Below are 23,562 nucleotides of genomic sequence, written 5' to 3'. Positions count from 1 at the left end.
TCCGCCCGGCCCGGCCCGGCCCGCCCCGGCCCGCCGCCCCGCCTCCTCGGCCGCCCGCCCCGCCCCTCGTCGCCCCGCCCCGCCCCGCCCCGTCCCGCCCCGTCCGCTGCCCCAGCGCTCTAGCGCCTCCGCCGGACGCCGGGCGCAGAGGCCCTAGCGGCCCGGGGGGCGGGGCCTCAGTCACGGGGCGGGACTCGGGCGGAACGCCCATCTCTGGGGCGGGGCCTCTTGGTGGGCGGGGCTTCGAGGGGCGAGGTCGAGTCTAGTTCTGCCTGTGAGAAGTTGGCCACCCCTTTCCAGAGAATATGGGACAGGAAGTGCTGTGGAAGTTGTTTTTCTCTTTCAAGGGCTACGCAGTCCTTCTCACCTCCGCCCTGGGCGGGAAGTTGGTGTGAGCTCATCGGTAACTCATTGGGTCTCCCCAAATACTGCCAATCAAGTCCTTGAAGTGCACAGAGATAGCAAAGGGTTGGTCCAAGACCTGGACCTAATTCAAGGGCCTCTATCTCCGGAGTCTCTGTGGCCCCCAGGTGACTGACCAGACCTAGAAACCTGTCACTAAACTCCAAGCCCATTTTGGTCCACAGTGCCTGTGATGCAAGCTGAATTAGAGCTTGGGGCGGGGGGTTAATTTTTGTTCTCTTTCTCAGCTGCACGTGGAAGTTCCTGGGCCAGGGATTGAATCCAAGCTGGAGCTGCGACCTATGCCACAGACGCAGCAATGCTGAACCAGCGCCTCTACAGAGACAAGCCATACCACTAACCCGCTGCACCACAGAAAGAACTCCTATCTATGTATTTATTTATTTATTTATTGTCTTTTTGTCCTTTTTAGGGCCGCACCCACAGCATATGGAGGTTCCCAGGCCAGGAGTCCAATCAGAGCTACAGCTGCCAGCCTACACCACAGCCATAGCAACGCCGGATCCTTAACCCACTGAGCGAGGCCAGGGATCAAACCCAAAACTCCATGGTTCCTAGTGCAATTCGTTTCCACTGTACCACGACGGGGAACTCCCTATTTTTTTTTTTTTAATGTTTTATCATTGCCTTTTGAGTAGCATAATTAAGCTACATTGTGCGCATGTGAAAAATATTATTTCTTGAAGAGCAAACATTCAATAAACCGTAATTCTCAGAGTTCCCGTTGTGGCGCAGCGGAAACGAATCCAACTAGGAGCCATGAGATTGCAGGTTTGATCCGTGGCTTTGCTCAGTGGGTTAAGGATCCAGTGCTGCCGTGAGTGGTGGTGTTGGTCACAGACACAGCTCAGATCTGGCGTTGCTGTGGCTGTGGCGTAGGCTGGGGGCTACACCTCCGATTAGACTCCTAGCCTGGGAACCTCCATATGCCGAGGGTGCGGCCCTAAAAAGAAAAAAATTAAAACAAACAAACAAAAAAACATAATTCTCATTGGAACCTTGAATTGAGGGTTTTACATGCCAGTAACCTCAAATCTGGAGGCAGCCTGGCCTCTCTACCTCTGACAGGCCCTGGCTCCATCACACCCAGCCCACCAGGGTGGTGGGAGGAGCCCAGGGCCACTAGGGCAGGCCGGAAGCGCCTGAGAGAGGAAGGGGTAACCCCCCCCCACTCTTGGGAGGGGCCCGAAGCGGGTGGCTGAAGCTGTGGCTGAGGAGGAAGTGAGCGGAGGAGGTGAGGTGCGGCAGGGAGGTAAGTGGGCTGGTGTGGACGGGGGCTGGGTCTGGGTCTCTACACAGCAGCCTGGCCTTTCTCCCACTTCTGGTTCTTCCCCACTCCCCACCTCTATCCCACAATGAAGAGGGGACAGAACAGGCTTGGTGAGATACCCTGAAATCTGCCCCCTCTGACCACAGTGAGGTCCTGGGGCTGGGGACCTGGCTGGCCAGGGGCTGCCTCTCACCTTGGCTCTCCCCACGTCTTGCAGCCTGTTGGCATCAGGGGTCTGTGACACCATGGCCCAGGCCCTGGGGGAGGACCTGGTGCAGCCTTGTGAGCTGCAGGATGACTCCAGCTCTTTGGGGTCTGACTCAGAGCTGAGTGGGCCCGGCCCATATCGCCAGGCTGACCGCTATGGCTTCATTGGGGGCAGCTCAGCAGAGCCAGGGTAAGTGGCGAAGGGATGAGGGGGGCGTGGTGGGGAGCTGGGAATGAGGGTGGGCGCTGGGGGCTGAGTTCTAGAGTGAGGCCCAACCTCCAGGGTCCTGGGAGGGGCACTGCTCTGCAGGTGCCAGGTGGAATCCTAAGGCTGGCAGGACTGCAGGGGGTTGGTCCCTGACTGTCTCTTTGACTCTCTGTCTCTGAGGCTTTGTACCCACCGTTGGGGCTAAACATTCTCCCCCTTTTAATCTGGCCCAGGAATCCCAGATCCAAATCAGAACCCACACCTCTTCCCCCGCCAACCCTCCCCATTCCCAACACGCAGATGGGAAGACAAGTTCAGAGACAGATAGGAAGGTCACACAGCAGATCAGAGACAGAATCAGACTCAAACTCATGACTCCTGGCTTCTAGTCCAGGGCTCTGTCTATGAGTTGTCTCTGTCCCTATCCTGGGGGACAGCCAACCAGCCCCTCCCCCAACACACACCTACACACCCCTTTCAGCCTCTCCTGCTTCCGCCCACATCGGAGCCACATCCTTTCCTGTCCCCATGACAACCCCTGGCAACTCCTGGGTGACTGGTCACCCCCAGCCAGGGCTTCCCAGAGATCTCCAGGGCCAGGAGTTGGGTAGCAAGAAGGGTAGCAGATACGGGCTCTAGGGAACAGGTGCCCAGCGCCTGGATGCCCGTGCCATGTGCCCGCAGGCCAGGTCACCCGCCTGCAGACCTCATCCGCCAGCGGGAGATGAAATGGGTAGAGATGACCTCGCACTGGGAGAAAACCATGTCTCGACGATACAAGAAGGTGAGGGGAGGGAGGCTCATCCCCCTGGGCCTCAGCCCACACCCTGGACCCCTTCTGTGTCCCAGCACGCCTGCCTTTTCTCCCTGCTCCCCAAAATGGCCTTCACAATGACCGGCTGGTACCTGGGGCCTGCCAACAGGAGCAGGGGAAGCTGGCTGGCCTAATGAGGCCCCTTGCTTCACCCGCAGATAAAGATGCAGTGCCGGAAAGGCATTCCCTCAGCCCTGCGGGCCCGGTGCTGGCCCCTGTTGTGTGGGGCCCACGTGTGTCAGAAGAACAACCCTGGCACTTACCAGGTGAGGGAATTGGCAGGGGCTCCGCCTCCCCTGCCCTGGCCCTTTGCCACTCTGAGCCTTCACATCTGCCTTCTCGCCCACCCACAGAAACTGGCTGAAGCCCCTGGGGACCCACAGTGGATGGAGACCATTGGCAGGGACCTGCACCGCCAGTTTCCTCTGCATGAGATGTTTGTGTCACCCCAGGGTCATGGGTACGAGGCCACTCATGCCCAGGGACCTGCAGCCCCTCAAGCCCTAGGCACTCTGGCCTAATCGCCAGCCCAGCTCTATGTCTTTGCAGCCCAGAGGACCCAGCAAGGCCCCTGAGGGGCCGAGGCCTGGGCAAGGGATGCCAGAGGGTGGGAAGGGATGCCCGGAGGGCCGGCCCCTGACAGGGTCTCTTCTGGCACAGGCAGCAGGGCCTCTTGCAGGTACTGAAGGCCTACACCCTGTATCGGCCGGAGCAGGGCTACTGCCAGGCCCAGGGCCCCGTGGCAGCGGTGCTGCTCATGCACCTGCCCCCAGAGGTGAGTACCCTCAGCCCTGCCACAGGGACCCAAGACCCTGACACCCTAAGCCCAGGGAGCCATGACCCAAACCCCAGGAACTCTGACTTTGGTGACCTGAGACCCTTGACCCCCAAACTCTAATGCTAGGGACCTAGTGATCCTTTGCCCTGGACCCATGGAACTCTGGCCTCAGGGACCTGGGATCCTTGACACCCAGCGACCCAGGGCCTCAAGACTGCCAACCTCAGGGACCTTCAAGCCCAGCAACTTTAAGCCTAGGAACACAGACCCCTGACCCCTGATCTTTGCCCCGGTGATCTAGGAGTCTGGACCTCATCGCTTTGACCTCATGACTCCTGATTCTGAACCCTGGGTCTAGGATCCCTGACCCCAGTGACCCCAAGATCCTAGGGCTTGAACTTTGGGACCCTTCCTCCCCTAACCAGTGATCCCCAACCCTGTGTCCCTGAAACTCAACCTCCTGTGTCCTATGACTTCCAACTTTGAACACCCAGACCCCCTTGGTAGGCCTCTGGGCCACTGGAAGCTTTTGGCAAGACCTGCCCCCTCCGTCCCCTGCACTGCGTCCAGGCTCCTGGCTCCCGAGTCACCCCACATGGTGTCCAGGCCCTTCCCAGTGCCCCTTTCCCCAGCCCTGTGGTCCTCTCCGTGGTCCCCCCCGCGGTGGGCACTCAAGACCTGTGCCCACCCTCAGGAGGCCTTCTGGTGCCTGGTTCAGATCTGCGAGGTCTACCTCCCTGGCTACTACGGGCCCCACATGGTGAGAGGCTGGGCTGGGGCCCCAGGGCACAAGGGGAGGGGCCGGGCGGGCTGGTGGGAGCCTGGGGACCAGGAGCGGCAGTGCTGATGGACGTGGCCGCAGGAGGCTGTGCGGCTGGACGCCGAGGTGTTCATGGCCCTGCTGCGGCGGCTGCTCCCGCGCGTGCACAAGCACCTGCAGCAGGTGGGCGTCGGGCCCCTGCTCTACCTGCCCGAGTGGTTCCTGTGCCTCTTCGCCCGCTCCCTGCCCTTCCCCACGGTGCTGCGTGTCTGGGACGCTTTCCTTAGTGAGGGTGAGTGGGTGGCCGGCCAGGTGGGTCGGGTCGGGGGTGGGGGGAGGACGGGGGCCGTGAGCCTCGAGTGCCCGGTGCGCACAGGGAAGGAGTGTGCCAGCGCTGCTCTGCCCCGCCGCCACCGCCAGTCCTGGCTCAGGGTCTGGGTGCTGGGGTGTGCTGAGGGTGATGGCACCACGTGACTCTGAGGACACAGCCCAGCGCCTGGCCAATGCCAAAGAATGGTAGCTGCACCCCCAGGCAAGGAGACCACCATGGGGAGGGCAGCATCCACGTGGCAGAGGCCCGGCATCGGGTAGATGGAGGAGAAGCCGGAGAGGGTGCAACAGGGGCACAGCTTGGGGGCCTGGCATGGCGTGCAGTCATGGCCGACCGAGCCCACCGGCCCTTGGTGACTGTTCTTAGAGGCCAGGCACCGGTCTGGAGCAAGGGCCACTTGAGTGAGTGAGACACACATTCTAGTGGGGGTGGGGATGGGAGGCGACGGGAACCAAATTAACAAGATATTTATAGATTGTCATAAGTTCCACGAAGAAAATAAAACAAAGGAGGAGCCAGAGTGCAGGGGAGTGGCAGGAGGAGGGCGCTGTTTAAAGATGCTTGTGGCTGCTCCAGGGGAGAGGTGACCGTGCAGGGACAGTGTGGAGGCTGAGAGGCCAGGAAGGATGCTGTCCATGGGGCCCAGGCTCCAGGCCACTTGTGTGTGTCGGTGGGGGGCGAGGGGTGCGGAGGTGATGGGGAGAGGTGAATCCCAGGGCCAGGCCAAGAGGGGGGTAGTCGGGGCAGAGCTGAGCTGGACTCCTTGGGTCTTTGGGGTTCTGCTTTGGTTACCCCCATCCATAACCCACCTGCATGCTGTTCTGTGTGAGCTGTCTGGTGGTTGCACCTAAAAAATGGTAGGAATCAATCAGTACACCTATTGAGCACCTGCTGTATGCCCCGTTGGCTTCGGGCTGACCTAGAGCTCTGGCCACGGGTGTCCAAGTTGCCATCTCCGCGGCCTCCCCTGCAGACCCCGAGGGCGGGGAGGGGCGGGGCTGTCTGGGTGGCCGAGCTGTCCCTGCCCTCTGCCACAGATTCCCTTTCATAATGGTGACAACGGTAGTCGTTGCTATTATCTCTTCACAAGTCACAGTTGTCCCTAGGCCTCACTAGTCCCCTGACTGCTTTTCTCAGCAAACCCGAGGCTGCCAGGAAGGGATTCTGAGGCTCCAGGAACAGGCCCAAGGTCACAGCCATGTGTGTGCGTGTGTACGTGCACTTGTGCCCTGTGTTCTTGGCTTAGGGGTGAGAAGCTCTGGCTAGACATTCTCTAGAATCAGAAGGTCACAGATCTGAGCTGATCATCACCGCCCAGCCCTTTCTTGGAGGGACTAGGAGCTGAGACCAGAATGAGAAGGCTTGGTTCCTGGCAGGCTGCTGGGCCCAGAAGTGTCTGTGGCCCCAGACACACTTGCCAGGGTCCCCCCAACTGGCCTTCTGCTCTCGGTCATTGTTCCTGGCCTGGTCAGCGGCAGCAGAGCTGCAGGAGGGTGGAAGGAGTCTGGCCAAGGGCAGGTTCAGGTGCAGACTGAGCAATGGCAGGGCTGGTCCCTCATTGAGCTAACCCCCCCACCCCTGGGTCCGCAGGTGTAAAAGTGCTGTTCCGTGTGGGGCTGACGCTGGTGCGCCTGGCACTGGGTGCCACTGAACAGCGCCTGGCCTGTCCGGGGCTCCTGGAGACGCTCAGTGCCCTTCGAGCCATCCCCCCCGCCCAGCTGCAGGAGGAGGTCTTCATGCCCCAGGTGGGTGCCCCCCCACTGCCTGGGAAACTGAGTCCCAGAGCCGCAAGTCAGAGTAAGAACCAGGCTTGGAGTTCCCGTCATGGCACAGTGGAAATGAATCTAACTAGCATCCAGAGGATGCAGGTTCGATCCCTGGCCTCACCCAGTGGGTTGAGGGTCCGGCGTTGTCGTGAGCTGTGGTGTAGGTCACAGGCGCGGCTCAGATCCCATGTTGTTGTGGCAGTGGTGTAGGCCAGCAGCTGATGCGACCCCTAGCCTGGGAACCTCCATGTGCTGCGGGTGCGGCCCTAAAAAGACAAAAACAAAAAACCCGGGGCTCTGTTCCTGTCCTCTGAGCAGCAGAGAAGGTGGAAACCCCAGGCCTCAGATGGCTTTCTGTGGCTCTTTTAGTCTATCTCTTAGTCTGTCAGCCCCTCAGCCCTCAGCCCTCAGCCACTTCCTGGGGCTGTGCACTGCCCGCCCCACTCATGGTTTCCTGCCCTCCCCCAGGCAAGGCAAACTCAGTCCCAACTGCTCCCCACAGGTGCACAGCGTGGCCCTGTCCGAACAGGACCTGCAGCGGGAGATCAAGGCCCAGCTGGCCCAGCTGCCGCCCCCGAGGCCCCAGGCCCGCCTGGCCGGGGCCCAAGCCATCTTTGAGGCCCAGCAGCTGGCAGGAACTCAGGGAGCCGCCAGGCCCGAGGTGCCCCGCATCGTGGTGCAACCCCCGGAAGAGCCCAGGCCACCACGGCGCAAGCCCCAGACCCGAGGCAAAACTTTCCACGGGCTGCTGACTCGGTCCAGGGGCCCCCCAATCGAGAGTCCCACCAGGTCCCATCGAAGCTCCACCTCCTTCCTGGACACCCGATTCTGAAGGCCCCACTTCTGAGGGTACCACAGACTCCATGTCCTGCAACCCAATTGCCTGAACAGTTGATGCCAGTCTGGAGTGGGCACCGCACTTTACCGCTGGGATATGAGGCCTGAGCTCCCTTCGCATGAGCTGTGTCAGCCACAAGGATGAAGGAAGATCCCAGAGAGTGAGGTTTTGGGGACCCAGGTCCAACCGCCCACCCATGGAGCTGTCCTGGTGCCTGGGCCCCTGCAAAGGTCAAGCTGGAGCTGAAGCAGTGCAGGGTAAGGGCACAGGCTCGGCTAGGGAACCCCAAAAGGCTCCTGGGGGGGGCCTGGAATAAAGTCTGAGCAGAAGCCTGTCTGGAGGTCTATGGAACATCCCCCACCCTGCAACCCTAGACCAACAGCCCGTCCCCTGCCCGCCCCCCCAATACAGCCCTCACAGCCCCGCCCCTCCTGGTCCAGCCCTGGCTCCCAGGACACACCGAGGCTGCCCATTGGCTGCTGGAAGGTGTTTACCAGAAACAGGAACCAATGGTAACCCCCTGGCGTGCCCAGCCTCTTGGGGGCAGGCAAGGCTCCTGTGCCTGTGGGAGGAGGGCTCCCAGGGGGATGCTGGGCCCAGAAGTGGGGCTGTGTCCCCTATTGTCCTCTCTCCCCCTGATGGTTCAGGACACCCTCTCCCAGGAATGGGGCACACTAACCCAGTCTGGCCCCCACCCATGGTCCTCAGAGAGAACTGGCCAGAACAGAGGCCTAGTGTGCCAGGACAAAGGGCCCACAGGTCCTTGTCCCCTCCCTCAGCCCCAGCCACACCGCGGGGGAACTGCCACCATGGAAACCCCCTCCCACACTGGCTAATTGCCCCCGTGGGTGCCTGGGGTGCCTGGGACAGGAGCCGTCGCCAAGACAACGGGCCTGGTTCCTGGGCAGAGCCCATTCCCAGTGCCCCACCTCCCTAGGTGCCCTCCCTGGAAGGGGGGAGGGTGGGGGCATTGCCTAGAGAAAGTGAGTCCCACTTGGGACTGGGGGAGTGCCTCAGACCCCCGATTTGGAATGGTCTAGTGACAGGACCACAGGCCGCAGGCTCCCTCTGCATATATGCTTGTGGCGCTTACCATGTGACTGGCCAGGCCCTGGCTCAGGGACAGACCAGCCCAGTCCCAAGGAGACTTTGGCCTGGGAGAGGGACTCACGGAGGCCCAGAGGCAGATCTGAAGTTTGCCTGGGGAAACAGGCTCAGGAGGGGAGGCAGCTTGGCCAAAGCCTTGCTACCCACGGCAGCAGACACCAGGCTTCCCCCTGCCCCCACGTCAATGGCCATGAACCTGGCAGCCACCTCCATCTGCTTTCCTGGCCGTGCTCTCTCTCCTGCTCACCCCCCAACCCCCCCCCCCAGACTGGGTCCCTGTGAGTTAAAGATAAAGAGGAGCTTCCTGAGCCCCAACGTCACCCCACTAGGGTACTTGCAGTTAATAATTAACACACGCCCCTGCAGTTCACAGACCCCTTTCTCAGAGCCCTTTCCCACCCACCTACTCTCCCTCTCTCTGCTGGTGGCACTGATAGTCTCTTTCTAGGAAGGGTAGGACTGCTAGGTTGGGGATGCAGCCCAGGAGCACACAGAGGGGCCGAGTGGGCTAGACCAGGCCTTAGGCTTAGAGCAGGTGTCTGATGGACTCTCAGGCACTGAAGCAGGTAGGTGCGGAGCCAGCAGAGGCTTTATGGAGTCGGCCCCAAACTCCCTGCCCCCCACTGGCTCAGCTCTTCTGCTAGGACAGCAGGGAAGCAGGAAAGCAGCAGAGCAGCCTTGGCCTCTCTTGCTGGAGTGGAGAGTCCAGCATCCTGAGTCGGGAGGGGGCCACGTGGCAGTCTTACCCCTGGATACAGACCCTGGAGCAGGTGGTCTCCAGCCGGGCCCCTCCAGCTGGGACTGAGTCAGTGCCTTGTCTACTCAGGGAAGCACTTTCTAGGCAGTCCTGTTATCAACCATCTACCTGGGAAGCCTGGGCCCAGCCGAGGGCTCAGACGGGAAAAGAATCAGCTCCCTCCTTGTGCCAACACTTCTTCATACACGCTGCTCCTGCAGGGCTGTGCTGGCCCCTCTGGATAATTCTTTTGGTTTGTTTTCCAGGGACATGCCCATGGCATATGGAAGTTCCCAGGCTAGGGGTTGAATCGGAGCTACAGCTGCCAGCCTACGCCACAGCCACAGCAATGCCAGATCTGAGCCATGTCTGTGACCTATGCTGAGGCTCATGGCAATGCTGGATCCTTAACCCACTGAGTGAGGCCAGGGATCAAACCTGCATTCTCGTGGGTACTAATTGGGTTCTTAACCCAATGGGAACTCCCCCTGCTAGTCCCTCTGGCACCTGTGCACTAATTGGGAACAGATGCACCTCCTCCAGGCACCTGAAGAACTGCAGGGCAGAAGGGAAGTGAACACTCAGCCGGGTACCTTTGTGCAGTGAGCAACCTGCACAACCACACTCAGTGAACCTAGCAGCCCCAGCTCCCAACAAACCCTGCCTGGAAAGGGGTTCAGAGAAGGCGAGGTACACACCTGAGCGTGCTAATTCCATGGGGACCAAAGCTAGGATGGTACCTAGCGATGTCCATCAGCCTGAGTCGGCCCAGGGGACAGGAGTGGGGGGCAGGCAGAGAACTGGAGGGCAAATGGACGTCCCTTGGTTGGGGGCGGGCATGGTCTCCGTCTCAACTGCCACCCACCCCACACTGTCCAGAAGCCAGGCTTGGACTCCCTGCAAAGTCCCTGCATAGGGAAGTCCCTCTCACTCTGAACCTCAGTCTCCTCCTACAGATAACGGGATAATGACAGCTCACACCCCAGACCTAAGAGAATTCTATCAGTCTCATTTTTCAATATTGTTGTTTTGTTTTGTTCTGTTTTTTTCTTGTTTCTTTTTTGTCAGCTCCATGGTATATGGAGTTCCTGGGCTAGAGATCTGGTCCGAGCCACAGTTGTGGCCTATGCCACGGCTGCAGCAATGCCTTAACCCACTGTGCCAGGTGGGTGATCGATCCCACGTCCTGGTGCTGCAGAGACGTTGCCAATTCCGTTACACCACATTGGGAACTCCTCAATGATTACTGTTTAGTCGTGCTGGTCAGGAACCCAGGCCTTGCTTCTCCTCACCTCACCCCTGCCTAGCTCAGTTTGGTCTCGGGTGGCCGCCAGGCTCTCCTGGCGTTGACAAACCAAGAGCATCCTGCCGGCCTATGTGCCCCAAGTCCCAGGGTCCTGTGCTGAGCTGCAGGTGCCCAATCCCAGTTTTCCTCCCTGCATCCACGAGGCAAACGCCATCACAGCTGATGCCCAGCCAGGGCAGCCTGGGAGTGGGCACAGACCACACTGTTCTGTTTGCATATATGCACACACTCTGGCAGAGGGAAGACCCGAGCCCTGCCTCTCACTAGCTGTGTGGCCTTGGGCAAATCACATCACCTCTCTGAGACTCAAGTGCCTCATCTGTAAAGCAGAGAATCAGACCTGCTTTGGAATAGGGTTAGGTGAGATATGGCACATAAAGCCCTTGGTGCAGTGCCTGGGACAGGTTAAGACAAGTCTGACTTGGGAGGTCCCTGGTGGTCTAGTGGTTAGGATTCAGTGCTTCCACTGCTGCAGCTGGAGTCCAATCCCTGGCCTGGGAAATGAGATCCTACATCAAGCTGCTGCAAGCCGCTGCCAAAAGGAAAGGAGAGGGGAGGAGAGGGGAGGGGAGGGAAGGAAAGGTTGATTTGCTGACACCACTACCCTCTTCTTCCCCTTCTTCTTGTTCTTCTTTTTTGGCCATACCCACAGCATGTGGAAGTTCCCCAGCCAGGGATTGAACCCATGTCGCAGTTGTGACCTGCACCCCAGCTGCAGCAATGCCGGATCTTTACCCCCACTGCCCCGCAAGGGAACTTCCTTGACACTGCTACCTTCTCCCAGGAGCCCCTGCACAGCCAAGCCTGGGATCAGAAACCTGAGTCCCCAGATGCTGCATCAAAAACATTAAAAACAACAGGACCTTGGGAGTTCCCTTCATGGCTCAGCGGTTAATGAACCCAACAAGGATCCATGAGGACACAGGTTCCATCCCTGGTCTAGTTCAGTGGGTAAGGATCTGGCGTTGCCGTGAGCTGTGGTGTGGGTCACCGGCGTGGTTTGGATCCTGTGTTGCTGTGGTTGTGGCGTAGACCAGTGGCTGTAGCTCCAATCGACCCCTAGCTGGGGAACTTCCATATGCCACAGGTGTGGCCCTAAAAAGCAAACAAACAAACAAACAAACAAAAATAGGCCCCAAATGTTGTGAGCCACATGGGAAGTCCAAAAGAAATGGAGTCACTTATGCTAAGTAAGGCCCACATCACCACACTGAGACAACTTAATTACAGTTTCAGTTCTCTCAGAAATGGCATCTTAAATCACTCAATCAGGAATCGCCTGACCAGCACAAGTGAGGTCATCTGCCTGATAGGCCCCTGTCGCCGCCTGAAAGAAAGTGACCTTGCAATAACCAACCCACTCTTTTGCCTAAGTATAACTTTTTCAGGTCTGCTCCCATCTTTCATTTTGCACAGCTCCTTGGAGCGCCTTTCTATCTGCTAGACGGGGTGCTGCCCGATTCATAAACCACTGGACAAAACAAAAAAGATCTTTAAAATTTACTCTGTTGAGGGGTTCCCTGATGGCTCCATGGGAGAAGGATCCAGCGTTGTCACTGCTGTGGCTCTGGTCACTGCTCTGGCTCGGGTTTGATCCGTAGCCCAGGAACTTCTGCATGCCACAGGCGCACCCAGAAACAAAACCAAAAACACTTTAAAAAGCTTTGGGGGATTCCCATCGTGGCGCAGCAGAAACGAATCCGACTAGGAACCATGAGGTTGCAGGTTTGATCCCTGGCCTCCCTCAGTGGGTTAAGGATCTGGCATTGCCGTGAGCTGTGGCATATGTCTCAGATGAGGCTCAGGTCCTGCTTGCTGTGGCTGCGGCCAGCAGCTTCAGCTCCAATTAGACTCCTCGCCTGGGAACCTCCATACACTGTGGGTGCTGAAAAAAAAAGCAAAAAAAAAAAAAAAAGCTTTGGAGTTCCTGTTGTGGCTCAGCGGTAATAACTGACTAGTATCTATGAGGATGTGGGTTTGCTCCCTGGCCCTGCTCTGTGGGTTAAGGATCCAGCGTGGCCCTGAGCTGTGAGGTAGATCCCAGGTGGGGCTTGGATCTGGCATTGCTGTGGCTGTGGTGTAGGCCGGCAGCTGTAACTCTTATTTGACCCCTAGCCTGGGAACCTCCATATGATGCAAGTGCGGCCCTAAAAAGACCAAAAAAAAAAAAAGTTTACTCTGTTGGATTTTAATCCTTGTTAAGTGTCAAAGCTCGTGTTCTTTGATGACCTCCACGCTCCACCCCCGCTCCTCCCATGGGACCTCCCTAGAGCTCAGGCCACCATGCAGCAAGAGGATGGATCTTCCAGGGGGGCCATGCCTCATTCCAGGAGGCTGGGCTGGCCACGGGGACAGCCTGGGGCAGATCTGGAGCAGAGTCCAGAGCAGCCCTGGAAACCTGCATAGGGGGCTGGGCTGGGGGGCTCAGATAAGTCACTTCTCCCCTCTGAGCCCCTCTCTTGGTAAACAGGCTGGGTCTTCACAGGCTGCTCTGTATACAGTACAAAAGTCCCAAAGTGGCTGCCCTTGGTCCCACAAGTGCTTCTCGCCCCTCGGTACTCTCTCTCAGCCTATTAGCCTCCGGGGAACAGCTGGGGGGCTCCAGAGAGAGGAGGGGCGGCGAGGAGGGCACAGGACACGGTGATAATCCTTACCAGGCCTATGAGGTGGTAACTAGCCCCAGTTTTTTTTTCTTTTTAGGGTCACACCTACAGCATATGGACGTTTCCAGCCCAGGGGTCAAATCAGAGCTGTAGCAGCCAGCCACAGCCAGAGCAATGCCAGATCCAAGCTGTGTCTGTGACACCATAGCTCATGGCAACTCGGGTTCCTTAACCCACTGAGCGAGGCCAGGGATTGAACTTGTGCCCTCATGGATACTAGCCGGGTTAGTTATCGCTGAGCCACAATGGGAACTCCACCAGCTGGGTTCTTAACGCCCTGAGCCACAGTGGGAACTCTGAGCCAGGTCTCTTGAGGTGTGCTTCTGGGGTGTTCAGGTGCGTGCGCCTGGGGGTAAGGGTGTGTGTCTGGGGAGATGGTGGGTATAGCTGTGGGTATCCAGCTGACCTGGGCGTTGATGGGCGGAGCAGACCTTCCCAGGCTCACAGCCACCAGAACTCCCAGCTGGGGTGCCCTCTTGCCTCGTGGCTTTCTGCAGGGCAGTGGGTGTCCCAGGGAACTGGGACTTCTCTTGTAGGGGTGTCTTACCTGGTGGTCACTACTCTGGTAGGGGCCAGGAGAGGTGAGGAGGGGACCCCACAGATGTATGGGGACCCCTGCTCAAGAGGGCCTTTCTGGGGGCGCTCTGTGCCATAAGGCAGGGCGCTCATTGGCAAACAGCTGCGGCCAGGATGCCGGGGAGCTCAGGATTCTGTCCAAGGCCAGGGCTCCAGGATGTGTACCCCAGCCGCCCTCCCCAGAGGGCAAGCCCTGGTAGCAGTCTCTGCCCGCTCTAGCTTTCCCCTCTGCCCCTCCCCCTCCCCTCTTTCCATCCTTCTTTTTATTTTGGGTCTCCTCTCTCCCCTCCACTCCCAACTCCTCCTTGTCTTTTCTTAACATGGAAGTACGTTTGTGACCCTCTCTGATGATCGCTCTCCGTCAGAACCGGCCCTCTGTTCCACTTACTCTGCGTCTCTGAAGGTCCCCTGTCCGTCCTTCTGTCTGTCTCTCCCTGATGCACCCCTCCGCCCTGCCTCTGGCAGCTCGGGCCGCCCACCCCAGGGCAGCAGGTTTGGAATGGGTGACCAGGATCTGGGCGGGAGGGGCGGAGCGGGTCCCCCCCCATCGGGCGGACAGTGGGGCCTGGCCCCTCCGCCCCGCGCCGCCCCCGCCCGGCACTGGGCATGCCCCGGGCGCTTCTATATAAAGCGGCGCCGCCTTGACTGGGCGCTGTGCCGCCGCCGCCGAGTCCCGATTCCCGAGTCCCGAGTCCCGCCGGGTCCGCGCCGCCCGCCGAACCCCGCCGAGCCGCTACCGCCCGCCAGGTACCCCGGCTGCTGCCCGCGCCCCGGGGAGAGCCAGGGAGGGGACTGCGGGGCAGGGGCCGCGGGGATGGGGACCCTGACCGCCCGCGCCCCCCAGCGGGACCCGGGACACTAACCTCACCCCCTTCCCAGACGCGCGCGCACACACGCGCGGGGACCTGGCGCCACGTCCACCCCCGCTGGAAGGGCTGCGGGCCGGGACCCCCAGCGCTGCGCTGCGCTGCGCTGCTCGGGGCAACTTGGGATGTGTGCGCTCGGGGTGCGGGCCCTGTGAGGTCTTGGCGTCGTCAATCCCTCGGCTTCCTTGGTGTGGGGGTGGGGCAGCGGGCTACCTCTTGGCCAGGACCAGAGAGAGGCACGTGGCGGCCACCTCTCTGCCTCCCAAGTCTTAGGGCCTGGCGCTGCGGTAGAGACGGGACTGCCCTAACTCCCTCCTCCGTCTCTCCTCCTCAGTCTCTTCCAACAGTCTCTCAGCCTCTCCACCTGTAAGATGGTGAGTCTCCTCGTCCCTCCCCATAAAAGCCCAAACCCCTCACCAGAGGGACCGCCCAGAGGGCAGCACCTGGCACACCGTAGCCCCGGGGGGCTCCCCGTGCAGACAGCTCAGACCCATGACCAGATGCACACACACCCACTGACTCCCTGTCTGGGTGCCAGACACTTCCTCTCACCCCCATCAGCCCCGGGAGGCGGACACTCTCGGTCCCCTTGGCATTCATTCATTCTGCAATATTTATGACCTTGTGCCCTGCCCTATTCTGAGGGTGGGGACACAGCAGTGAACCCAGTCTGGGCTCAGGGAATGCAGCTTCTAAAGGGCACCGAGGCTCGGAATTTGATACTGGCAAACTGGGATTCAAATCCAGGTCTGTGGCTCAGACCTGTGCCCTCCTGGTCGCCTGCAGCACCCTGGCTCCCAGTGACTGAGGTGGTACGCTAGGTCCAGCCTCATCGACACCTCGCGGGGGCAACAGGGCAGGCATCGGGCACCCGCAAGGCCCAAAGAAGCCTCATGGCTTGTCCAAGGAGGCCCAGGGTGGACGTGCCCACCTGTGTTCCTACCTATGTTCCCACTGAGCCTGAGGCGCCTCCTTTGGGAGTCAGCCAGCCTTGGAGAGGGGCAGGGTGTAAGATTTCACTCAAAGAGCATTTCCATGACTCAGGACATCCGAAAAGAAGGGCACCTGCTTTTTCCCTAGTAATGCCGGACCTGGGACGGGGCGCACAGTAGGTCCTCAGGCCGACTTGGGGATGATGATGGACCGGATTCACTGATGAACTGCGGTCTCAGGGGAACTCCTTGATGACAGATGGGTCGCTGAGGCCAGAGAGAAGCCCAGGAGTGATAACTTGATTCATCGTTCATTTATTTCTCAGTCTTCTAACACTGAACAGCTACAGTGTGCCAGGCACTGTTTTAGGTGCCAGGGCTGCCTTGATAAACAAAACAAGCAAAAAACCTCTGCCCCCGTGAACCAAGCTGGGGCAACCTGGGCATGGGCTGGGGGGAAGTGCTCCAGCCAGCAAGGCACTGCTTTCCACCCCACCCCCTGGGCACTGCACATATACTGTACAAAGCGTTCCCACCTGCAGGTTCCTCACCCCCAAATCCAAGCCCACGCTCTTTGGTTCCTTGGAACCAAAAGTGTCTGCCCCAGGTTAGGAGAGTGGGGCGCTGATACCCTGGAGTGACTTCACGTGGCTCCGATCCTACCCAAGACCCACCGCTTCTGCCCCCTTTAGCTCTCCCTGGATGCACTGGGTCCCGAATGGGACTGCCCCCTGGGCTCCAAGGACCTGGAGGAAGAGGAGGTCCCTGGGAGCGGGGGCTCTGGCTTGCCGCCCCCCAGCTGCTTCCCTGGTTCCTGGCGCCACGACGTGGGCCTGGACTGCAAGGGCTCCCCTGAGGGGGCAGAGGCCCGGGCCTGGACCGTCCACTACTACAGCCTCCTGCAGAGCTGTCTGCAGCAAGCTGGCCTTCCGGAGACCCAGGACCGAAGCCAGGTGCCCCGCACAGGTGCCTGAGGGCTCCGGGGATGGGGGGGGGGGATCCCTGGGGGGGAGGGGTACCCCCGGGAGGAGGGAGGCACCCTCCGCTCAGCCTGCTCCCCATCTCTGTCAAGGTTGGCCCCTTCCCCCACGCTCTGGCTGGGTCTGAAGCCAGGGAGACAAGGCCAGTCAACCTCCAACCTTCAGGCATTTCAAAGGGCATCTGGCACTGGAAAAGTCAGAGATCAAGCTTTCCCTCCTGCCCCTGGAATATCCAGCCCTGGGGTTGGCCATCCGTGTTCTGTGGAACCAAAGCTTCTATAGAAGTGTCTTGGCAGCTGCTGGGGAGGCAGCTAGCAGTCGGGACCCAAGACTCCTCTCTGCTTTATCTGTTGTAGGCATCAGGTAGCCACAAGAGTTTGCATAGACAGAGGGTTTACAGCTAGAGCTCGTGGCCGTCACAGAGCTGGCCCCATTGTACCAACTGGGAAAATGAGGCACAGAGACTCCTCCCCCCACCACAGGCACCAAGGGTCACACAGAGTCAGTGGCAGAGCTCATTTCAAACCCAGGGCTCCGGTCTCCCAGCCCCCGGGGCCCTTGTGGACCAGCTGCCGAGAGACGGGAGCCAGCTCGCAGGGCAGGGCTGGGCAGGCAGCGCCCCCACCCCTCTCCAGCTTCCTCTCTCCCCTTTACTTTCCTCAGATCCCCTGGGGGCCCAAGGGTGGGGGCAGGGCCATGGGGTGGAGAACGTTGGGCTGCAAGACCCCAAGGGGAACCCTTGGTGAGCTTGGCAATGTTGTCTTCCTCGAGGCTGCCCTGGGGCGGAGGCGACCCTGTGCGTTCTGGGATCCCCCAGTACCTTTCTGTCCGTGCTGCTGGAGGGTGGGGTCCAGAGCCCGGGTGAGTGTGTGCCCAAGTCCCCACCCCCTCCTGCAGAAAGGGCAGCCCTGCCCTGGCCCGGCCACATCCCAAAATACCCGCCGACCCTGGCAACTGCCTGCATTCCACTGGACCAGCTGCCCTGCTCCGAGTGGGGGTGGCTTCTGGGAGCAGCTGCCCCTTCTACCCAGGGGCCCGGGCTGGAGGTGGAGGGCACGGGGCATCAAGCCTGCCCTGGCCAGCAACCCTCCTCCCTCTGCCCACAGGAAACATGCTTCTCTGCCTGTCCCCTGCTTGGCTGACAAAGGTGCCAGCACCAGGGCAGCCAGGGGAGTCGACCCTGCTGGTCTCCAAGGCCGTGAGCTTCCACTCAGGGGGCCTGACATTCCTGGATGACTTTGTCCCCCCTCGCCGAGCCACCTACTTCCTGGCGGGCCTGGGGCTGGGGCCTGGCCCAGGTCGAGAGGCAGCTGAGCTCGCCCGCGACCTGACCTGCCCCACAGGAGCCTCAGCCGAGCTGGCCCGGCTGCTGGAGGACCGGCTGCTGACAAGGCGGTTGCTGGCTCAGCAGGGTGATGTGGCCGTGCCAGCTACCCTGGCTTTCACCTACAAGCCACCAGCACTGCTGCGGGGAGGGGATGCCAGCCCGGGACTACGGCTGGTGGAGCTGAATGGCAAAGAGGGCCAGGAAGCACTGGTGAAGGAGGAAGTAGGGACCTTTCTGCACTCCGAGGCCCTGGGTGATGCACTGCAGGTAACGGCCTCCCGCCCCTGAGGTTCTGAAGGTGCCAGCAGGATGGGACCAGTGGATGGTTACCAAGGCCTGCTGGGAAGCTGGTGCCAACTTTGAGCCCTGCCACTGCCCCCTCTCTGTGTTGGTCCCCTGTCTTCTTACCTCAGTTTACTCATTAGCTCCCGTAGTACGAGTGTCCCAAACTGCAGGGGCCTGGGGTGGTGAGGAGGTCCCCTTCCCTTCCCTGTTGCAGGTAGCCGTGAAGCTCAGTGGCTGGCGCTGGCGGGGGCGGCAGGCATTGCGTCTGTACCCACGAGCAGAGCTAGGCCCAGTGGTGGACACAGTGCTGGCATTGCTGGAGAAACTGGAGGAGGAGGAGAGTGTCCTGGTGGAGGCTGTGTGCCCACCTGCCCGGCTGCCCTTCCCAGGTGAGAGCCACCTGGGCTGGCCACGGGTGGAGCTTGGCTCAGCCTCCTGGCTGCTCCGTGCTCAGGCCTCAGCATCGTCCTCCAGGCAGCCCCTCACCTGGCCCTGAGCTGGCTCTGCGCATCTGTGCTGTGGTGTGTCGGACACAGGGTGATAGGCCCCTGCTGAGCAAGGTGAGCTTGGTTCAGATCCTGACCCTGCGGCCACACCTGAGCCCAGCTCCACTGAGCTGATGGGGGCCCTGGGCAAAATCTTGGAGGTGGGGGGGTCTCGGTTGCCTCGGTGAGGACTCCTGAGTCTGACACTCACCCTCCTCTCCAACCCTGCCGGTACCCTGCCCACCCCAGGAGCCCGACCTGGGATCTCATGCTGGGTACCAGAAGGTACTGGGCACCAGGGCCCAGTGCTGAACCCTCTTCCAAGGGAGCTCTTGCCCACAGAAGATGCTGACGCAGGGTCCCTGATAACCCCCACTGCAGGGAGCCCTTTAGGAGAGGGCTCCAACTCGGGCAGCTCAAGCAGAGAGGGAGAGGTTCAACCCTCCTGGAGCTCCAGGGCTGGGCCCACCAGGGAGGCACAGGCACCGGGGCTGCAGAACTAGAAGCAAGCATGCTTGGAGCCCTTAGGGAGCAGAGATCCCAGCTAGGCCTGGAAGCCTGGGAGACCCCTCCCAGGGGCCTAGGGACCGGATGAACAGTAGCAGGGGAAGGTGGTTTGTGGGGTGAAACTGGAGAACAAGACTTCTTCAATGTCCAGTGAGGGGTGTGGCTTGGATCATGACATAACGGGAGGTGGGCTGGGGACGGGAGTAGTCCTGGGGGGACTCCTCCTGAGCCAGCCACCTGACGATCCCCTGACCAGATGGTATGCGGCGTCGGCCGTGTGGACAGGCCTCTGCGGCACCAGAGCTCCTTGCCACAAACGCTGGAGGTGGCACTGGCCCAGTGCGGTCTGGGTGAGGCTTCGCAGGTGGCGGTCGTGCGGCAGCGTGTCAAGGCTGCGGCCGAGGCCGCTCTAGCCGCTGTGCAGGCCCTGGAGGCCGGGCTGAGCGCTGAGCAGCGCGGCGGGCGCCAGGCCCGCACTGACTTCCTCGGTGAGTGCGGGCCGCCGGGGACGGGGATACGGGGGCGCGGGGGCGCGAGGCCGGCGGGCGGCCCGCACTGAGCCTGCGCCACCTGCCTGGCCCAGGGGTGGACTTTGCCCTGACGGTGGCCGGCCGCGCGCTGACCCCTGTGGCCCTGGAGCTGAACGGAGGCTTGTGTCTGGAGGCGTGCGGCGCGCTCGAGGGGCTGTGGGCAGCGCCGCGCCCGGGGCTGGCGGCCGAGGAGGCGGCGGCCGCGCCGCTGGTGGAGACGATGCTGCGACGCTCTGCGCGCTACCTCATGGAGGGGAAGCAGCTGCTGCTGCTGGGCGCGGGCGGCTTCAGCAAGAAGTTCGTGTGGGAGGCGGCGCGCGACTACGGACTCAAGGTGGGCGGGGCGTGGGCGGGGCTCAAAGTCCTGGCCTGCGTGGTGGAGGCGGGGCCTGGGGCGGTGTTAGCCTGGGGGCGGGACCTGAGCGAGCGGTTGGCTGGGGGCCTAGAGCCCAAGCGTCGGGGCGGGGCCTGTCGCCCAGCCCCTGTTGGAAGTCTCAACTCTTTTTGGCCCCTAGCTGAGTTCTGTCCTCGCCAGGTGTAAACGGCCCCTTGGCACCCCAGACCACTAGTCCCAAGCCCTAACCCTGGTGGTTCGCCTACAAACCCTGGCCGGATTGAGGCTGCCTGTGGGAAAGAGTCCACCCGGCCTCACTGTCACCGCCGCCCTCTCCCCCGTTTGCGCTAGCCCCCCCCCCACCTCCGTCTCACCCCCTGCCTGCTGCAGCCATCCTTCGTCTTATTCAGCTCCCAGCCGAAGCACTGCCTCCTCTAGGTGGCCTTTCCTTCCCTCTGGGCTGTCCCACCTCTGTACCTTCCACTTAATCATCAACAAATATTTTTTGAGAACCTAGCATCGGTGAACCTGTCTCCCCTGAGGGCCAGGACTATGTTGTAGACACGTCCTATTGCCCAGCGCTCGGTGCAAGCTGATCTCGGTGTGTTGCCGTCCTGTGGTTTCTGCAGGTGCATCTGGTGGATTCGGACCCCAACCACTTTGCGTCCCAGCTGGTGCAGACCTTCATCCATTTCAATGTAACGGAGCACCAGAGGGATGAAGAGAATGCACGGGTGCTGGCGGAGTTGGTGCGGGCACGTGGCCTGCAACTAGATGGCTGCTTTTCCTACTGGGATGACTGCCTGGTGCTCACAGCCTTGCTCTGCCAGGAGCTGGGTCTGCCCAGCAACCCGCCATCCGCCATGCACCTGGCCAAGCAGAAGAGCCGTACCCAGCTGCACCTGTTGTCCCGCCATGGCCCACCCTGGCCCGCACCCTCCCTCTATGCTGTGCCCTGCTGTCCACTGGAGAGTGAGGCTGATGTGGACAGGGCTGCCCGCCAGGTACCCCTGCCAGGCGTCATGAAGCTGGAGTTTGGGGCGGGCGCAGTGGGTGTGCGGCTGGTGGAGGATGCGTCGCAGTGCCACGAGCACTTTTCCCGGATCTCCCGAGACCTGCAGGTCGAGGCTGACCACCCCGGCATTGGGCTGGGCTGGGGCAATGCCATGCTGCTGATGGAGTTCATCGAGGGCACCGAACATGATGTGGATCTGGTGTTGTTTGGCGGGCAACTGCTGGCTGCCTTCGTCTCCGACAATGGCCCCACACGGCTGCCTGGCTTCACTGAGACGGCAGCCTGCATGCCCACTGGGCTGGCACCGGAGCAGGAGGCGCAGCTGGTGCAGGCAGCCTTCCGCTGTTGTCTGGGCTGTGGGCTGCTGGATGGAGTCTTCAATGTGGAGCTCAAGCTGACCGGGGCGGGGCCTCGGCTCATCGAGATCAACCCCCGCATGGGCGGCTTCTACCTGCGAGACTGGATCCTGGAGCTTTATGGTGTGGACCTGCTGCTGGCTGCTGCTATGGTGGCCTGCGGCCTGCGGCCTGCCCTGCCCGCTCGCCCCCGCGCCCGTGGCCACCTGGTGGGTGTCATGTGCCTGGTGTCCCAGCACCTGCAGGCACTGAGGTCCACTGCCAGCCGTGAGACCCTGAAGGCTCTTCATGACCAGGGCGTGCTGCGCCTCAATCTGCTGGAGGAGGCCCTGGTGCCTGGCGAATACGAGGAGCCCTATTGCAGTGTGGCCTGTGCTGGGCCCAGCCTGGCTGAGGCCCGTCTCCGCCTGCTGGGCCTCTGCCAGGGCTTGGGTATTGATGGGCCCCACTACCCTGTTGCTTACTTCTTATCCCACTTCAAATAGTGCTGGGGCCGGAGGGCAGGGGCAAAGTGCTGGATGGGGGGTGGGTGGCTGTGGTGCCCTCTGCTCCCTGCTGCTCTCCCTGCTTCTCTTCCCATAGCCCTGCCCCAACCCTGGTCTGGTCCATTCCAAGACCCCAGGTCTGTCCCAGAGTGAGTGGCAGGGCTGTTTCGACACCAAGGCATCTTGGACTTGAGGGCCTCAAAAGAATGTATCAGGTGGGCCACTGGTCCTTCTTGCCCACCTGAAGGCCCCGTTACAGCCCACAGCTGCCCGGGACTCTATCCATGGAGAAGCAACAACAGATGAAAACACACACACACATGCACATCCTGCCCCCAGGTTGGTGGAAGTGGGCCCAGACCCTCCAGGTCTGTCTGTCTTCCTGCTGTCTGCAGGAGAGAACCTGGCTGGCCCCTGGCCTTGGACAGATCCCAAGAAAACCTGAGACTAAGTCCCTCCTTTGTGAACAAATTCTAGATCGTTCTAGAGCTGGCTGACCACTTTCAGCAGTGTCCCACCTGCCTCATTTGGCCTGTGCAGCAGAAGCATCTGACCTGGGGTCAGCAGTAATCATCTCCCCTCCAGGCGGACTCTATTGTCCCATTCTACAGATAAGGAACCAGGTTTAGAGAGGAAAAGCCACTGCGTTGATGTCATACCACAGTGGCTGAAGTGTTGAGGGACAAGAGGCAAGGTCCAGGTTTCTGCTTTTCCTAAGTTGTATGGGGCCACTCAGCTTCTAGGCCCCACTCACCTCTTTGCCCCCATTCATATGTGGCCCGGACACAATATGAACACCCCCACCCGAGCACAGTGTACCTTATCCACCAAGCTTTGGTGCTTTGGCCTCGGATACGCCTAACCAGCATTGGCAGAGAAGACCCTTCACTCCCTCTGCATTCAGGGGAGGCTGCTTTGAGAAACCTGTCTCTGTGCAGCATGGGAGCTGCGGACAGCTCCACGAGTGTCCTTCTCCGAATAAAGGCTTACACACTACTGAAATGTCCCGAGTCTGGGATAGACACTTGCGACTTTGGACAACACCTGTCAGGCTCAGCTAGAGAGGAGGGGAGGGAGGAGGGAGCAGTATTGAAGGGATATCTGTGGCATCTAGCGCTAAGGATAAGCTGCCACCCAGGCCAGGCCTCTGGGTTGACCTTTGGCGAGAGGCCTGCCAGGGATACCCACACCCACACCAAACCAAACTTAAGGGTTTCCTGAGGGTGGCATTACAACCAGGGGGCCACACCCAGCCAGACAGTCCTCCTCCAGTTTGGGACCCTGAATTCTGAGTTCATGTCTAGCCTCCCTTGTCCAACTGGAATGCACATTCAGACAGCTTCCAAAATTCAGAACTCATCCAAGGCCTGGTCTGGCCCAATTCACAACCCCAGAACTCCACCCGACAAGAACCCATGCCTGAGGGAGTTCCTGTCGTGGCTCAGAATCAAATCTGACTAGTATCCGTATGGAAGCAGGTTCGATCCATGAGGAAGCGGGTGTGATCCCTGGCCTCGCTTAGTGGGTTAAGGATCTGGCGTTGCCATGAGCTGTGGTGTAGGGCACACGTGTTTCAGATCCCATGTTGCTGTGGCTGTGACGGAGGCTGGCAGCTACAGCTCCTATTCGACCCCATAGCCTGGGAACCTCCATATGCTGCAGGAGCAGCCCTAACAA

At 60.6% G+C, this 23,562-nt stretch overlaps 2 protein-coding genes across 8 annotated transcripts; both read left to right on the top strand.

Moving 5' to 3' along the window:
* Positions 1 to 1,453: 1,453 nt before the first annotated feature.
* Positions 1,454 to 7,724, top strand: TBC1D10C (TBC1 domain family member 10C). Of its 4 annotated transcripts, none has more exons than XM_047775122.1 (10): positions 1,456 to 1,675; positions 1,911 to 2,090; positions 2,793 to 2,892; positions 3,081 to 3,188; positions 3,276 to 3,382; positions 3,583 to 3,697; positions 4,395 to 4,460; positions 4,563 to 4,752; positions 6,382 to 6,536; positions 7,060 to 7,724. In XM_047775122.1, exons 2-10 carry the CDS (start codon positions 1,939 to 1,941, stop codon positions 7,387 to 7,389), a joined length of 1,323 nt encoding a protein of 440 aa, XP_047631078.1. In that variant the 5' UTR covers positions 1,456 to 1,675; positions 1,911 to 1,938; the 3' UTR covers positions 7,390 to 7,724. The 4 variants fall into 4 exon arrangements, with proteins under 4 accessions (XP_047631081.1, XP_047631078.1, XP_047631080.1 ...); XM_047775124.1 differs by having other exon boundaries at positions 1,558 to 1,657; XM_047775123.1 differs by lacking the exon at positions 1,456 to 1,675 and adding an exon at positions 1,682 to 1,803.
* A 6,717-nt stretch (positions 7,725 to 14,441) lies between these two features.
* CARNS1 (carnosine synthase 1) lies at positions 14,442 to 22,881 on the top strand. Of its 4 annotated transcripts, XM_047775119.1 has the most exons (11): positions 14,463 to 14,530; positions 14,984 to 15,023; positions 15,730 to 15,757; positions 16,274 to 16,547; positions 17,333 to 17,422; positions 17,668 to 18,155; positions 18,388 to 18,562; positions 18,648 to 18,733; positions 19,422 to 19,653; positions 19,749 to 20,029; positions 20,659 to 22,881. In XM_047775119.1, the coding sequence occupies exons 6-11, from the start codon at positions 17,673 to 17,675 to the stop codon at positions 21,883 to 21,885; spliced, it is 2,484 nt and encodes an 827-aa protein (XP_047631075.1). In that variant the 5' UTR covers positions 14,463 to 14,530; positions 14,984 to 15,023; positions 15,730 to 15,757; positions 16,274 to 16,547; positions 17,333 to 17,422; positions 17,668 to 17,672; the 3' UTR covers positions 21,886 to 22,881. The 4 variants fall into 4 exon arrangements, with proteins under 4 accessions (XP_047631073.1, XP_047631075.1, XP_047631074.1 ...); XM_047775117.1 differs by lacking the exon at positions 15,730 to 15,757 and having other exon boundaries at positions 14,442 to 14,530; XM_047775118.1 differs by lacking the exons at positions 15,730 to 15,757; positions 17,333 to 17,422 and having other exon boundaries at positions 14,504 to 14,530.
* Positions 22,882 to 23,562: the final 681 nt, after the last annotated feature.

This window comes from Phacochoerus africanus, chromosome 4 (assembly GCF_016906955.1).
Source record: "Phacochoerus africanus isolate WHEZ1 chromosome 4, ROS_Pafr_v1, whole genome shotgun sequence".
Lineage (NCBI taxonomy): Eukaryota > Metazoa > Chordata > Mammalia > Artiodactyla > Suidae > Phacochoerus > Phacochoerus africanus.
Note: the sequence above shows the minus strand (reverse complement) of the source record. Positions and strands in the feature narration are given on the sequence as shown.

Excerpts from the sequence above, each read along its gene's own strand:
- CARNS1 (XM_047775117.1), top strand. Across the intron at positions 17,423-17,667 it reads GGGTGGGGTCCAGAGCCCGG|GAAACATGCTTCTCTGCCTG; the intron begins GTGAGTGTGTGC and ends CTCTGCCCACAG. Across the intron at positions 19,654-19,748 it reads GGCCCGCACTGACTTCCTCG|GGGTGGACTTTGCCCTGACG; the intron begins GTGAGTGCGGGC and ends TGCCTGGCCCAG.
- TBC1D10C (XM_047775122.1), top strand. The coding sequence starts at position 1,939 with ATGGCCCAGGCCCTGGGGGAGGACCTGGTGCAGCCTTGTGAGCTGCAG. Across the intron at positions 2,893-3,080 it reads TGTCTCGACGATACAAGAAG|ATAAAGATGCAGTGCCGGAA; the intron begins GTGAGGGGAGGG and ends CTTCACCCGCAG. Across the intron at positions 3,189-3,275 it reads ACAACCCTGGCACTTACCAG|AAACTGGCTGAAGCCCCTGG; the intron begins GTGAGGGAATTG and ends GCCCACCCACAG.